Source organism: Oryctolagus cuniculus, chromosome 1 (genome assembly GCF_964237555.1).
Source record: "Oryctolagus cuniculus chromosome 1, mOryCun1.1, whole genome shotgun sequence".
Lineage (NCBI taxonomy): Eukaryota > Metazoa > Chordata > Mammalia > Lagomorpha > Leporidae > Oryctolagus > Oryctolagus cuniculus.
Window position 1 is genome coordinate 8476452 of NC_091432.1, and position 16253 is coordinate 8492704.

The window sequence follows — 16253 nt, forward strand, 5'->3', positions numbered from 1 at the left end:
AGCAGAGAGAGAAATTTTTAAAAAGGGGACCAAAAGAATTATTTGAGCTAACGACTTCAGTAAATGAAATTAAAATAGAAATAAAAGCCTCAACAGTAAACTACACCAAGCAGAAGAAACATATACAAAACAATTTCAGAGGTCTTTTGAAATACCATTGTCGCCGGCGCCGCGGCTCACTAGGCTAATCCTCCACCTTGCGGCACCGGCACACCGGGTTCGAGTCCCGGTCAGGGCGCCGGATTCTGTGCCAGTTGGCCCTCTTCCAGGCCAGCTCTCTGCTGTGGCCAGGGAGTGCAGTGGAGGATGGCCCAAGTACTTGGGCCCTGCACCCCATGGGAGACCAGGATAAGTACCTGGCTCCTGCCATCGGATCAGCGAGGTGTGCCGGCCGCGCCGGCCATTGGAAGGTGAACCAACAGCAAAGGAAGACCTTTCTCTCTCTGTCTCTCTCTCTCTCTCACTGTCCACTCTGCCTAACAAAAAAATAAAAAATAAAAAAATAAATAAAAAATAAATACCATTGTCAGACAAAAAGAAAAGGGGAAAAATCAAAAACAACAAAAACGTACATGAGTTAAGTAGGACTTTTCTCCTTAAAATTCATGCAAATGTTTAAACTCTGATGTCTTAATATTAATGGTTGATGGATAAAGGGTGGAGACCAGATCTAATTGTGGCAGGTAGGAGGCAGTTCCGGTGGGAGTTGCTTTGGTCATTAAGGCTAGGTCCTCAGAGATCATTCTGATGAGAAAGTTGATTATTATTTAATTTCAAGTTTGGTGTCTCCTCTCTCTCCCTCTCTCTCTCTCTCTCTCATTCCTGCCCATAACATGATTATTGCCAGATAAAATCCCAAGCTAGTTGGAAATGTTCTACAAAACCTCAAACTGGGTCCACTCGCTTGACGTGCAGGAAGTCATTTACTGACGTGATGGTAATGGAAGAAACTCTTTTTATAGCAAAGTGCAGGGCAAGGAGATGGGCAGTTATTGTTTAATTCTCAGGTTTCCTGAGGAGTGAATGATGAAGATTCTTTTTTATTTGTATTTATTTTATTTATTTGAAAGGCAGAGCTAGAGAGAGACAGAGAGACAGAGAGACAGAGTCTTCCATCTGCTGATTCACTCCCCAATGACCGCAATGGCCGGAGCTGCGCCGATCCAAAGCCAGGAGCCAAGAGCTTCCTCCAGGTCTTCCCATGTAGATGCAGGGGCCCAAGGACTTGGGCCATCTTCTACTGATTTCCTAGGCCATAGCAGAGAGCTTGATCAGAAGTGGAGCAGCGAGAATTGAACCGGCACCCATATGGGATAACAACAATGCTGGCAGCAGCTTTACCCACTACACCACAGCGCCAGACCCAGTGCATCATCATTTCACAGCAGCAATAAAGCCAACAACATATTATCATTCCTATACCTACAATGAAAGCCAGAGAAATTAGTAATTTTTCCCATAAGAAGACTTTCAGTCCCCAACCAGGAGTAAAGCCGTTGGCTAAGACTTTAGACATAACATTAATCTGGGTGTGTGGAACTGTTATCTTAGGATACATTAAGTATCATCTATCAGTGCCTTACTGAGAAAAATTACATTCTCCAACCCTAACCCTTGATCAAAGATACAGAGCAAGTACTCATACCAATGGAAGGCACATGGTCTATCTTATTTTTTTTTATTTTTTTTTTTATTTTTTGACAGGCAGAGTGGACAGTGAGAGAGAGAAACAGAGAGAAAGGTCTTCCTTTTGCCGTTGGTTCACCCTCCAATGGCCGCCGCGGCCGGCGCGCTGCGGCCTGCGCACCACGCTGATCCAATGGCAGGAGCCAGGAGCCAGGTGCTTTTCCTGGTCTCCCATGGGGTGCAGGGCCCAAGCACTTGGGCCATCCTCCACTGCACTCCCTGGCCACAGCAGAGGGCTGGCCTGGAAGAGGGGCAACCGGGAGAGAATCCGGCGCCCCGACCGGGACTAGAACCCGGTGTGCCGGCGCCGCTAGGCGGAGGATTAGCCTACTGAGCCACGGCACCGGCCGGCACATGGTCTATCTATGAAGCAAGTTTGGGAAATTGGCAGAATTCTGTATAATTTTCCCATCTTATTTAAAGCTAAGAAGGCCCAAAATATAACTTCCCTCTCTATCTCAGGGGAAGCCAAGGCTACCATTTTTTGTTTCCTTACTTAGAGTCAGTGTCAGTGTTTACTCTTTTTTTTTAAACTTTTATTTAATGAATATAGATTTCCAAAGTACAGCTTATGGATTACAATGGCTTCCCCCCATAACGTCCCTCCCACCTGCAACCCTCCCCTTTCCCACTCCCTCTCCCCTTCCATTCACATCAAGATTCATTTTCGTTTCTCTTTATATACAGAAGATCAGTTTAGCATACATTAAGTAAAGATTTCAACAGTTTGCTCCCACACAGAAACATAAAGTGAAAAATACTCTTTGAGTACTAGTTATAGCATTAAATATCAATGTACAGCACACTAAGGACAAAGATCCTACATGAGGAGTAAGTGCACAGTCACTCCTGTTGTTGACTTACCAAATTGACACTCTTGTTTATGGCATCAGTAATCACCCTAGGCTCTTGGCATGAGCTGCCAAGGCTATGGAATCCCCCTGAGTTCACCAACTCTGATAATTTTTAGACAAGGCCATGGTCAAAGTGGAAATTCTCTCCTCCCTTCAGAGAAAGGTACCTCCTTCTTCGATGACCCATTCTTTCCACTGGGATCTCACTCGCAGAGATCTTTCATTTAGGTTTTCTTTTTCCAGAATGTCTTGGCTTTCCATGCCTGAAATACTCTCATGGGCTTTTCAGCCGGATCCGCATGCCTTAAAGGCTGATTCTGAGGCCAGAGTGCTGTTTAGGACATCTGCCATTCTATGGGTCTGCTGTGTATCTCACTTCCCATGTTGCATCATTCTCTCCCTTTTTGATTCTATTAGCTAGTATTTGCAGACACTATTCTTGTTTATGTGATCCCTTTGGTTCTGAGTCCTATCATTATGATCAGTTGTGAACAGAAATTGATCACCAGGACTAGTGAGATGGTATTGGTACATGCCACCTTGATGGGATTGAATTGGAATCCCCTGGTATGTTTCTAACTCTACCATTTGAGGTAAGTCAGCTTGAGCATGTCCCGAATTGCACATCTCTTCCCTCTCTTATTCCCACTCTTATATTTAACAGTGATCACTTTTCAGTTAAGTTTCAGCACTTAAGAATAATTGTGAATTGATTACAGTATTCAACCAAAAGTATTAAGTAGAACAAACAAAAAAAAATACTAAGAGGGATAACATATCAAGTTGCTCATCAACAGTCAGGGCTATGCTGATCAAGTCACCGTTTCTCATAGTGTTCATTTCACTGTAACAGGTTTCCTTTTTGGTGCTCAGTTAGTTGTCACCTATCAAGGAGAACAAGTGGTATTTGTCCCTTTGGGACTGGCTTATTTCACTCAGTATAATGTTTTCCAAATTCCTAACAGGGATCACTTTTCAGTTAAAATTTAAACAGCTAAGAATAATTGTGTGTTAATTACAGAGTTCAACCAACGGTATTTTTTGTTGTTGTTCTAGTGCCGTTGTTTACTCTTTTTTTAATATTTATTTTTTTATTTATTTGGAAGCCAGAGTTACAGAGACTCATAAGCCAAGTGAGAGAGGTCTTCCATCCACTGGTTCACTCCCTAAATAGCCACAATAGCTGAAGCTGGGCCAATCCAAAGCCAGAGCTTTTTCTGGGTCTCCCATGTGGGTGCAGGGGCCCAAGGACTTGGACCATCTTCTACTGCTTTCTCAGGCCATAGCAGAGAGCTGTCTTGGGATTGGAGCTGCCAGGACTTGAACCAGCACCCATACAGGATGTTGGCACTGAAGAAGGCAGCTTTACCTGCTGCACCACAGTGCCAGCCCCAGGTGTTTATTCTCTTACCTCCTCTAAGGCAGAAGGTATGGTAAGGACTTTGAGTTAAAACCTTTTGTTTGTGTGTGTGTGTATGTGTGTGTGTGTGTGACTGGCTTATTTCACTAAGTATAATGGTGTCCAGTTGCATCCACTTTGTTGCAAATGATAGAATTCTATTCTGCCACTGTGTAGTATTCCATAGTGTATATATACCATAACTTCTTTATTCAGTATTCAGTTGACAGACATCTGGGTTGATTCCATATCTTTGCTAATGTAAATTTAAGATTAACCCTACACTAAATATAGAGTTCACCTAATAGTATGACAAAAAAAGAAAAAAAGAAAAAAAAAAAAAACAAGCAAACAAAAATAATTGCTCCTCAACAGTCAAGACAAGAGCTGTTCAAAATCATTGCATCACAAGTGCCGGTTTTCCTCCTACGGATTACATTTTAAATACTCTAGTAGTTACCACAGATCAGAGAAACCATATGGTATTTGTTTGGGGTGTGTGTATGTGTGTGTGTGTGTGTGTGTGTGTGTGAGACTGGCTTATTTCACTAAGTATAATGTCCAGTTGCATCCACTTTGTTGCAAATGATAGAATTCTTTTCTGCCACTGTGTAGTATTCTGTAGTGTATATATACCATATATATACACTGATGGACATCTGGGTTGATTCCATATCTTAGCTAATGTAAATTTAGCTGCAATGAACAGGGGGGTATAGATCATTCTTTCATATGCTGATTTCATTTCCCTTGGATAAATTCCCATGAGTGGGATGGCTGGGTCATATGGTAGGTCTATATTCAGCTTTCTGAGGTATCTCCATACTGTCTTCCACAGTAGTTGCACCAGTTCACATTTTCACCCACAGTAAATGAGAGTGCCCTTTTCCCCATATCCTGGCCCACATTTGTTGTTTGTTGATTTCTGTATGAAAGCCATTCTAATGGGGGTGAGGTAAAACCTCATTATGGTTTTGATTGGCATTTCTCTGATGGTTAGTTATCCTAAGTATTTTCTCATGTGTCTGTTGGCCTTTTATGTAAATTCTTGGACATTTACATCAATAACCTATCTTTGTTGTCATTTCACATCTTGACAGTACTTTCCAAACATTATAAATAGTCTAATTTGCTATTACCTCTACCTGATGAAAGATGCATTCTTTGACATTACCAGGGACTCAACTGGAAATCTCAAAGTCTAAGGAATTTAGGACTTTGATTCTCTGAAAACCTGTCAAAGATGCCAAGAGGGCTTAACATATCTGCTCAAAATAAGATCCTTTATCATTGTGAAATAATGCTCATCCATTTAGTCAGGATGATTCAACCACTGATAGACTATATTTAACCATAATGATCATTCAAATAGTTCAAAATAAGTACATATCCAGAAATAACTCTCTTAGACTCAATTCTTTGCATACAATCAAAACTTAATAGACGGTAGAGAATACAAGAGGTTACCTAAAATACAAACCAGTGTTTCCTTTGTCAGTCACCTAACAGGGAAATAAAAACCTTCAATAGAAAAAACAGTATATGAAATTACCCCATAACTTAGAACACTTTAACAGAGTCAGAATCAGGAAGAATAAAAAGAGCTTATAGGAACTGACTATAAAATTGACAGAAAACTACCAATTAAACGTCAACCATTAAAAGGAAGTGTTGCCATTTTTAAAAAAATTCAAAATTAAAGATCAATATATTTCCAGGTATTTACCAGCGTATTGATATACATATATTTTTAAAACTTCATTGCTCTAATAGGTCAGAATCCAATTTTATGTTAGTATATCTGTGATATAAATGTTCAATCTTTAGAAAACCCTGTAAACAACATTTTTTAAATGAATGTCAATTTTATCACACACAAATTCCTCTTAGAAGATTTATGCCCTCCAAACTTTCTGTAACATGTGAATACCTTCTACAACTTACTTAAACTTTTAGTTTTTGCCCTAAATTTTCCCTTTTAGTCTAAAAAAATATAGTCATTCTACTTTAGGACAAAAATTCGCACAAGCAATTCTCATTCCTTCTTAATGTTCCAAATCAAAAGTACATTTTCATACATGCAACTTCCTTATTTCTTCCTCCCATATCTACTTTACATGACTTACATTTTGAAATAATCCTTTAAAAATCTCAAGACAAAGAGTTCTAATGAAAGAACATACAAAATTCCAACCTTAGTTATTTTCTATTTCTTAAGATTTATTTATTTATTTGTTTGTTTAAGAGGTAGATTTACAAAGAAAGGGAGAGAAAAAGAAAGAAGTCTTCCATCCACTGGTTCACTCCCCAAATGTCTGCAACAGCTGGAGCTTGGCCAATCCAAAGCCAGAAGCCAGGAGCTACCTACAGGTCTGCCATATGAGTGCAGGGACCCAAGCACTTGGGCCATCTTCCACTGCTTTCCCAGACCATAAGCAGAGAACTGAATTGGAAGAGGAGCAGCCAGGACACAGACTAGTACCCATATGGAATGCCAGTGACAAGTGGAGGCTTAACCTACAATTCCACAGTACTGTCCCCAATCTTAGTTATTTTCAAGCAGTCTTAAATTACTTTTCATATATGGAAAATTTATGAAACCCTATTTGTTAACAAACCCAGATAGTCTTTTTGTAGAATTTAAGATGCTAAGAGTGCTGAAGTTTATATTTAGAACATTTATCTCATTTACATTTACCCAAATTACACTTAGCAACTATATCTAGATGACTTAAGAAGCTTGGCGATTAGATAAGCATTATTATCATTTTAAATAATTTTCTTGTCAAAGAAAACAATGAAAGCTAATTCATTGTACTTAATTCATGGAACACAATGAGTACTGTGGCTTCATCTGAATTACTTGTTCTTAGGTCATAATTATACCTTTATGATTTCAAATAACTAACAAAGACAAGCATAACATTTCTTGACTAGCAACCAGGCACAAATGTTCATTAACAGCTTTTTAAAATGTCCTTTTTTCACATTTAAAGCAGATCATTTATCAAAGATTTACTTAAGTTATGTGAACCAACAGGTATTTTGATCAATACATTTTTTTTTTCTGAACCACTCTATATTGGATTGTTTTGCAAGAGAAAGGCATTCTCACAACCAGATTTTCACTGTGTAGCTGGAGATGTTGGAAAAGACCCCAGAGGCACAGGCAATTAAAGCCAAAATTGAAAAATGGTATTACATCAAATTGATAAGCTTCCATACTGCAAAAGAAACATTTAGCAAAGTTCAGAGGCAACTGACAGAATGGGAGAAATTATTTGCAAACTATGCAACTGATAAAGAGATCAAGAAACTCAACAACAACAACAAATAACGATTCAATAAAGAAATGGGCAAAGGACTTAAAAGGCATTTTTCAAAAGAGGAAATCCAAATGGCCATTAGACACATAAAAAATAATCATGGCCAGCACCTCTGCTCAATGGGCTAATCCTCTGCCTGCGGCGCTGGCACATCAGGTTCTAGTCCCGGTTGGGGTGCCGGATTCTGTCCGGGTTGCTCCTCTTCCAGTCCAGCTCTCTGCTGTGGCCTGGGAGTGCAGTGGAGGATGGCCCAAGTCCTTGGGCCCTGCACCCCATGGGAGACCAGGAGAAGCACCTGGCTCCTGGCTTCGGATCAGTGCGGTGCGCCGGCAGCAGCGGCCATTGGGGGGTGAACCAACGGAAAAGGAAGACCTTTCTCTCTGTCTCTCTCTAGAGCACTGTACACTCTGCCTGTTTAAAATAATAATAATAATCAGGATCACTATCCATCAGAGAAATGCAAATCAAAACCATAATGAGGTTTCCCCTCACCTCAATTAGAATGGCTTTCATGCAGAAATCAACAAACAACAAATGCTGGTGTGGATGTGGGGAAAAAGGTGCAGCGAATGTAGAAGACATTACAGATATACCTCAGAAATCTGAATATAGACCTGCCATATGACACAATCATCCCTCCTCTGGGAATTTACCCAATGGAAATGAAATCAGCATGTGAAAGAGTTGTCTGTTCTCCATGTTTATTGCAGCTCAATTCACAATAGGTAAAATATGAAACCAACCCAAATGTCCATCAACTGAAGAATGGATAAAGAAATTATGGAGTGGGGCCAGAACTTTGGCACAGCGGGTTAATGCCCTTGCCTGAAGCACCAGCATCTGATACAGATGCCCATTCTAGTCTCAGATACTCCTCTTCTGATCCAGCTCTCTACTATGGCCAGGAAAATCAGTGGAAAATGGCTTAAGTCCTTGGGTCCCTGCACCCACGTGGGAGACCTGGAAGAAGCTCCTGACTCCTGGCTTCAGATCAGCACAGCTCTGGCCATTGTGGACATCTGGGGAGTGAACCAGCAGATGGAAGACCTCTCTCTTTCTGTCTCTACCTCACTCCGTAACTCTGTCTTTCAAATAAATAAAATAAAACTTTAAAAAAGAGAGAGAGAGAGGGCTCCAAGATGGCAGAATAAGGAGGGAGCTCATTTATAGTCCAGCAAAAGATAGTTTAATGAAAGTCAAGATACTGTAGTCTCAGGGAAGAGTTAGGGGAAAAACAGCAGAGGAAACTCTTCCAGAATTAGAGGGACATGGTGGACATATGTGGAGGGCACAGGCACCCACGGTTTGGGACCCCACCTGCCAAGTCTACGCACCAGCACTGGAAAGGGAGGTGAGGCAAAACCACAGTAGCCAGAGACACTGGCAGAAAAGCAGCAGGAAGAGCCTAGAGGGAACGAGGCTTGAAACCCTATGGTGGAAAGTACACCAGCCTAACTAGAGGAGAGAAAAAAAAATAAAAGTGATCAGTATGGACACGATTCTCCATGTCCATTCACCTTACAAAGGCGAACAAGACAATAGAGCGGGTGCCATTTTGGTCATACATAACAGATGCACCAGGTCGGGACTGTGCCCGCCCTCAACCAAGAAGAAAAACCTGACTCTGGTGGAGAGAAATAACAGGAGACTAAGACTAGTGAATGTGTGGAGCTTATGAACCGGGACTGTTAAAAAAAAAAAAAAACTGAGGGTGTGTGGGGAGAACTCACAGTGTGGTTGAGATATGAGTAGTCTCAGTGGGAGACACCACAAACTCGGTAGCCTTGGCTACCTGGTGAGAGACATTGCAGGGGAATCTGAGCTTCCACTGAGGACTGCACTGATCCTTTGTGTGGTCCTTGGAACAGAGCAGACGAATATTATACCCACTGGGGCTAGCACTCAGGCACTTATTGTCATCAAGGAGAAGAACTCAGCTGAGTGGAATTACTTTCCTTCTGAATTATAAGAGAGAGAGAAAAAGACAGAAGAGAGATTTACCACACCAAACCTGGGTGTGTCAACTTTGGCACACCCTTAACCCTGAAGAACTCTACAAGCCACACCCACTAGAACTGAACAGAGCCACACCCACCACAAGCCTCTAGAGATTCACCAAAAGCAAACAGTCCACTTAATCTAGAGTCACACTATAACGAGAAAGCCACCACAGTGGAAAAAAAAAAAAAAAGCAAAGAAAGAAGAAACCAAAGAATATCTCCACAAAGCCAAACAACAAATGCACAAACAAAGGAAACAAGAACAAGGAAGACAACATGACATTCCCAAATGAACATGACACTCCAATACAAGATTATGAAGATGATGAAATAGAAGAAATGCAAGATACGGATTTCAAAACTATTATGGGCTGGCACCGTAGCTCAATAGGCTAATCTTCCACCTGCGGTGCCGGCACCACGGGTTCTAGTCGCAGTCAAGGCACCAGATTCTGCTGTATGGGATACAGCAAAGGCATTGTTAAGAAGAAAGTTTATAGCAATTGGGTCCTACATCAAAATATTGGAAAGGCACCGAATAAACCACAGCTGAGAAAGAACTTCTAAGATCAATTCCATTCACAATAGCCACAAAAACAATCAAATACCTTGGAATAAACTTAACCAAGGATGTCAAAAATCTCTATAATGAGAATTACAAAATCTTAAAGAAAGAAAGAGAAGAGGATACCAAAAAATGGAAAAATCTTCCATGCTCATGGATTGGTTGAGTCAATATCATCTTAATGTCCATTTCCCAAAAGCAATTTATAGATTCAATGCAATACCAATCAAATTACCAAGACATTCTTCTCAGATCTGGAAAAAATGTTGCTGAAATTCATATTGAAGCACAGGAGACCTCAAATAGCTAAGCAATATTGTACAACAAGAACAAAGCCAGAGGTATCACAATACCAGATTTCAGGACATACTACAGGGCAGTTGTAATCAAAACAGCATAGTACTGGTACAGAAACAGATGGATAGACCAATGGAACTGAATAGAAACACCAGAAATAAATCCAAACATCTACAGCCAACTTATATTTGATCAAGGATCTAAAACCAATTCTTGGAGCAAGGACAGTGTCTTGATCAGCCCTCATCCTGACTCTCAAGGAAAAACTTACTATTTTATTCCTTTAGTATTTTTTTTGTTCTACTTAATACCATTGGTTTAACTCTTCAATTAACACACAATTATTCTTAGACCTTTAAAATTAACTGAAAAGTGATCCCTGTTAAATGTAAGAATGGGAATAAGAGAGGGAGGAGATGTACAGTTCAGCACATGCTCAATCGGACTTACCCCTAAGGATAGAGTTAGAAATGTGCCAGGGGATTCCCAAAAAGACAATACCATATGTTCTCTCTTATCTGTGATAATAGAGCCCCTAAAAGGTAATCTATAGAAGTGAAATTGATACTTTGAGATGCAATGACTTTGAACAGCCCTTGTCTCTGCTGTTGACGAGCAGTTTTTTTTCCATATTATTTGTTAAACTCTTTACTTAGTATAGAGTTGACCATATGTATATGAAAATTAGAAAACACTAATGAAAAAAATTGAAGAAGACATCAAGAAATGGTATGACCTCCCATGTTGATGGATTTGAAGAATTTACATTATCTAAGTGTCCATATTATTCAAAGTTATTCACAGATTCAATGCAATCATCATCGAAATACTAATAACACTCATCACAAAATTAGAAAAACAATAATAAAATTAATATAAAATACAAGGTCATAGTCAAAGTGGAGGTTCTCTCCTCCCTTCAGAGAAAGGTACCTCCTTCTTTGAAGACCTGTTCTTTCCACTGGGATCTCACTCGCAGAGATCTTTTGCCAGAGTGTCTTGGCTTTCCATGCCTGAAATACTCTCATGAGCTTTTCAGCCAGCTCCGAATGCCTTTAGGGCTGATTCTGAGGCCAGAGTGCTATTTAGGACATCTGCCATTCTATGAGTCTGCTGAGTATCTCACTTCCCATGTTGGATCACTCTCCCCTTTATTTACTCCATCGGTTAGCGTTAGCAGGTACTAGACTTGTCTATGTGTTCCCTTTGACTCCCAGTCCCTTCACCATGACCAACTGTGAACTGAAACTGATCACCTGGAACAGTGAGATGGCATTGGTACATGCCACCTCGATGGGATTGAATTGGAATCCCCTGGTATGCTTCCAACTCCACCACTTGGGGCAAGTCAGCCTGAGCATGTCCCAAATTATACATCTCTTCCCTCTCCCATTCCCACCACCATGTTCAACAGGGATCACATTTCAGTTAATTTTCAACACTTAAGAATAACTGTGCATCAATTACAGATCTAAATCAGTCATATTAAGTAGAACAGATAAAAAAAACTACTAAGAGGGATAATGTATTAAGTTGTTCATTAGCAGTCAGGGCTATCGGAGAACTCAGAGGGCTTCCATAGCCTTGGAAACTCATGACTGGAGCATAGGGAGATTACTGAGGCCATAGACAGGAGTGTTAATTGGTAAAGTCAACAACAGGAGTCACTGTGCACTTACTCCTCATGTAGGATCTCTATCCTTAATGTGCTGTACATTGAGATTTAATGATATAACGAGTACTCAAACAATATATTTCACTTTGTGTTTCTATGGGGGTGCAAACTGTTGAAATCCTTACTTAATGCATACTAAACTGATCCTCTGTAAAAAAAAAAAAAAAAAAAAAGAAATTATCAATTCCCAACTTGACTCTCACTGGGATTAAACATGACAATAGGTCTGCTCTGATTTCATCATCATTTAAAAAAATCATCTATTATTTTTCACTTTATGTTTCTGTGTGGGAGCAAACTGTTGAAATCCATACTTAATGTATACTAAGCTGATCTTCTGTATATTAAGATAATCGAAAATGAATCATGATGTGAATGGAAGGGGAGAGGGAGTGGGAAAGGGGAGGGTTGTGGGTGGGAGGGACGGTATGGGGGGGAAGCCATTGTAATACATAAGTCGTACTTTGGAAAATTATATGCATTAAATAAAAGTTAAAAAAAAAATTAATATAAAATACAAAAAACACTGAATGGCCAATAAATAGTGAATATTAAGAACACAACTGGTGGCCGGTGCCACAGCTCAATAGGCTAATCCTCTGCCTTGTGGCGCTGGCACACTGGGTTCTAGTCCTGGTCGGAGTGCCAGATTCTGTCCCGGTTGCCCCTCTTCCAGGCCAGCTCTCTGCTGTGGCCAGAGAGTGCAGTGGAGGATGGCCCAAGTCCTTGGGCCCTGCACCCCATGGGAGACCAGGATAAGTACCTGGCTCCTGCCTTATGATCAGCGCAGTGCGCTGACCGCAGCACGCCAGCCACGGCCGCCATTGGAGGGTGAACCAACGGCAAAGGAAGACCTTTCTCTCTGCCTCTCTCTCACACTGTCCACTCTGCCTGTCAAAAATAAAAATAAAAATAAAAATAAATAAATAAATAAAAATTATTTTAAAAAAAAGAACACAACTGGATACATCACAATACAGGATTTCAAAACATACTATGGCTCTTTTGTAACCGAAGTCTCATGTTACTGACATAAAACAGACTTATAGATTAAATGGAATAGAACTTTAATATGTATAGGTAATTTATTATTTTGAGGAAATTTTCTTCTAGTCCTAAAGGTTGTAGTTTTTTAAGTATTTTTGTCATGAAAGGGTGTTGATTTTATCACTTTTCTACACAATCGTGATGATTATGTGGTTTTTGCCTTTCATTCGGTTATTCTGTTATATTACATTGATCAATGTATGTATATTTTTATTGTTTGTATATTGAGCCATCCTTGCACTCCAGAATAAATCCCACTTAGTTTTTGTACATAGCAGTTTTAATTTGCTGTCTATTTCAGTTCTCTAGTCTTTTTGTTGATGATTGTTGCATCATTCATCAGGAATATTGGTCTATAGTGTTCTTTTTTGTGGTGTCAGAGAGACCATATGATATTTTTTTCATAACTGGCTTATTTCACTATGTATATTGCTGTCCAGTTGCATCAGAATATGAAAATCATAAAGACAGAAAGTAGATAATGACCCCTAGAAGTAAAGAAGGAAGGACTATGGAGAGATTGTTAACATGTATAGGATCTTTTTTAGAGGATGATGAGAATTTTCTGGAATCATGGAGTGGTGATTTTGCAAAACTTTGTGATTATTGTTTAAACCACTGACCTGTGTCCTTTGAAATTAACTTTGTGATATATGAGTTATATCTTAATAACAAACATTTTAACTCAGACCAGTGACTTACATTATTGCTCATTCCTCACTGTTTTCTAAGATTACTTAAACACTTGGTGATGATCAGATATATCCCTCCCCTTAGGAAGACAGTCCAATGGAGGAGGCAGGTTTGATTAGAAGTTACCTTACTAGAATTTGTAATGCTTGTATTAAATGGAAGAGGAAAGGAACCTCAAGTTAAAGCTAAGTGACAATTAAACAATTGTGTGTTAATTGGTCCTTTGTTGTGTTCTTTCATCAGAAGGCTGGTGGAGTCTGCTCGGTGGCTGGTTACAACCAATCAGCTAGATGAAGGCACAAAGGCACTTAGAAGGGTTGCACACATCAATGGAAAAAAGAGTGCTGGAGAGATCCTGACCATTGAGGTGATCTGGAAAGGGGAGTTGGGTACTGGGATAAAATGCCATGAACTCACAATCACCCTAGTCTGGATTCCTGGAAACACTGCAAACCCAGAATTAGAATTCTCTGGATGGGGTGTCACAACTCTGTCCTGATTCCCTGTGGATTCATCATGTGCAAAGGAGGATTAGGAATTAGTTGATAAAAAGGAAAAGGAAAAGCATTTCTTACAGCAAAGTGATTGATAGAGGCACAACAAATAGATATCCTCATATCAACTATGAAAGTAAATACCTTATAGAATAAAATGTGCATAAGGAAAAAAACAAAGATTCTATCCTCTGGCTCCAAATTATTTCAATACTCTGACATGATAAATGAATTGCAACATGCCAAATGTCCCCAGAAAATCTTATTTCATTATAACTCACGTTAAAAGTCTACAATCTTAACATTAAAATGAGGTTCACATGTGGATGAGACACATGTAGTTCTCTATTTTTTTTTTGACAGGCAGAGTGAACAGTGAGAGAGACAGAGAGAAAGGTCTTCCTTTTTTGCCGTTGGTTCACCCTCCAATGGCCGCCGCGGCCGGCGCACTGCGGCCAGCGCACCGCACTGATCTTAAGGCAGGAGCCAGGTGTTTCTCCTGGTCTCCCATGGGGTGCAGGGCCCAAGGACTTGGGCCATCCTCCACTGCACTCCCGGGCCACAGCAGAGAGCTGGCCTGGAAGAGGGGCAGCCGGGACAGAGTCCAGCGCCCCGACCGGGACTAGAACCCAGTGTGCTGGTGCCGCAAGGCAGAGGATTAGCCTAGTGAGCCACGGCAACGGCAACATGTAGTTCTCTAACTATAGCATATTTGTATTTGTAGATCTTTAGAACTGAAGAGACAAAACGCCTGTCCTCAAGACATCTAACAAGCAATGAAAATGCAAGCATGGAATAACCACTGTAGACATCCATAGTCCAAATAGGGGAGAGATGTGAGACTGTGAGACACAAAGGAGCCCAGAGTAGTTATAAAATCCAGTTGGACAAATGTTAAATATTCCTTGAGTAGGTCTCAAGGCATGGAAAATGAAAGAAATGTGACTTTAAGCTATATCCCCCTGACTCCTAGATACAATCTCTGAAATGTGGTTCCTATTTCATTAAAGACAAAAATGTTTGCAGTTGAATGGTGTTCTCAGGGAGTTTCCCACCAGTAGCATTTTGGGGAACTCATGATCCTTTCATTTTGCATTCTTATTTTCAGTCAACTTGGCATTGTTTCTTTTGATAAGTATTTCTCAAAAACTGTGTGGATCTCCTATGAATCTTATTGTTGTTTATTTTATTAAGCAAAGTCCACCCTAGCAAATACCTTTGAGATAAGCTTGTATCTACCTTGGTTTCCTGCTGAGATGACGGAGAGGCATTGCATCTAAGTACCTGTTTGATTGAGAGGCACATTCTTAATTTCTTTAAAGGGCCCTTTATTTCTGAATTATACACTGACCCTTTGGTGTTTTCTATGAGATCTTGATAAAAACCATGTATGAGGTGATGGATATGCTAATTGCCCTGCTGTGATCATTATACAATGTGTACATGTATCCACATTTCACCTGGTATTCCATCAATAAGTCCTGTCACTGTGGGTCCATTAAAAATTAACTGAAACTTTTTTTAAAGAGAAACATCATACATTCACATGCTGGACTTTATCACTTGGCTAGGGTTTATCTCCACACCATGTTTTCCTGACAGCACTTCAAAGCCAATTCTAAATGTTAAAATGTTTAAATTTGCCACTTGGAAAGGCTGAGAAATAGAAGGACAATACAAAACATTAATGGAAAGTACATAGTATGAAAAAGCAATTATGCCTGAATTTCAAAAAATGTTTGCTCCAAAATAAACTTATCTTTTAATCTCATTTTTTCATGAGAGTTTGAGGTAGAAACTTAAGTTTCCTGAAGAAGCTCTTATTATTTCTTTTTGCTGACAATTTTTTCCTCAGTTTCTCTTTATCCCTTGCTTTTATTATTAGCAATATGAAGAAATCAAGAGACATCAATACTTGGATTGGAAATTTTCTTAGCTGAAAGCCAAGTTCATTAAGTCCATGTCATGTTTTCCACCTAACTAGAGTTAATGATCTTGTTAAATTTCTGCCATATTTTTTAAAGATTTATTTTTATTTATTTGAAAGACAGAGTTTCAGAGAGAGAGAAAGAGGTCTTCCATCCACTGGTTCACTCCATAGATGGCTGCAAAGGCCAGAGCTGTGCCCATCTGAAGCAAGAATCCAGGAGCTTCCTCAGGGTCTCCCATGTGGGTGCAGGGGCCCATTCCAGCAGAGAGCTGGAATGGAAGAGGAAT

The 16253-nt window shown here is 40.0% G+C and overlaps 1 protein-coding gene across 2 annotated transcripts in view; it reads left to right on the top strand.

Moving 5' to 3' along the window:
* The window catches only part of SLC22A24 (solute carrier family 22 member 24), a 44936-nt gene that overhangs the window by 9838 nt on the left and 18845 nt on the right, over positions 1 to 16253 (top strand). For both annotated transcript variants that reach the window (XM_008274352.4, XM_002720992.5), the window contains exon 5: positions 13786 to 13909. In XM_008274352.4, the coding sequence (XP_008272574.2) occupies positions 13786 to 13909 (124 nt within the window). The remainder of the gene's footprint in view (positions 1 to 13785; positions 13910 to 16253) is intronic.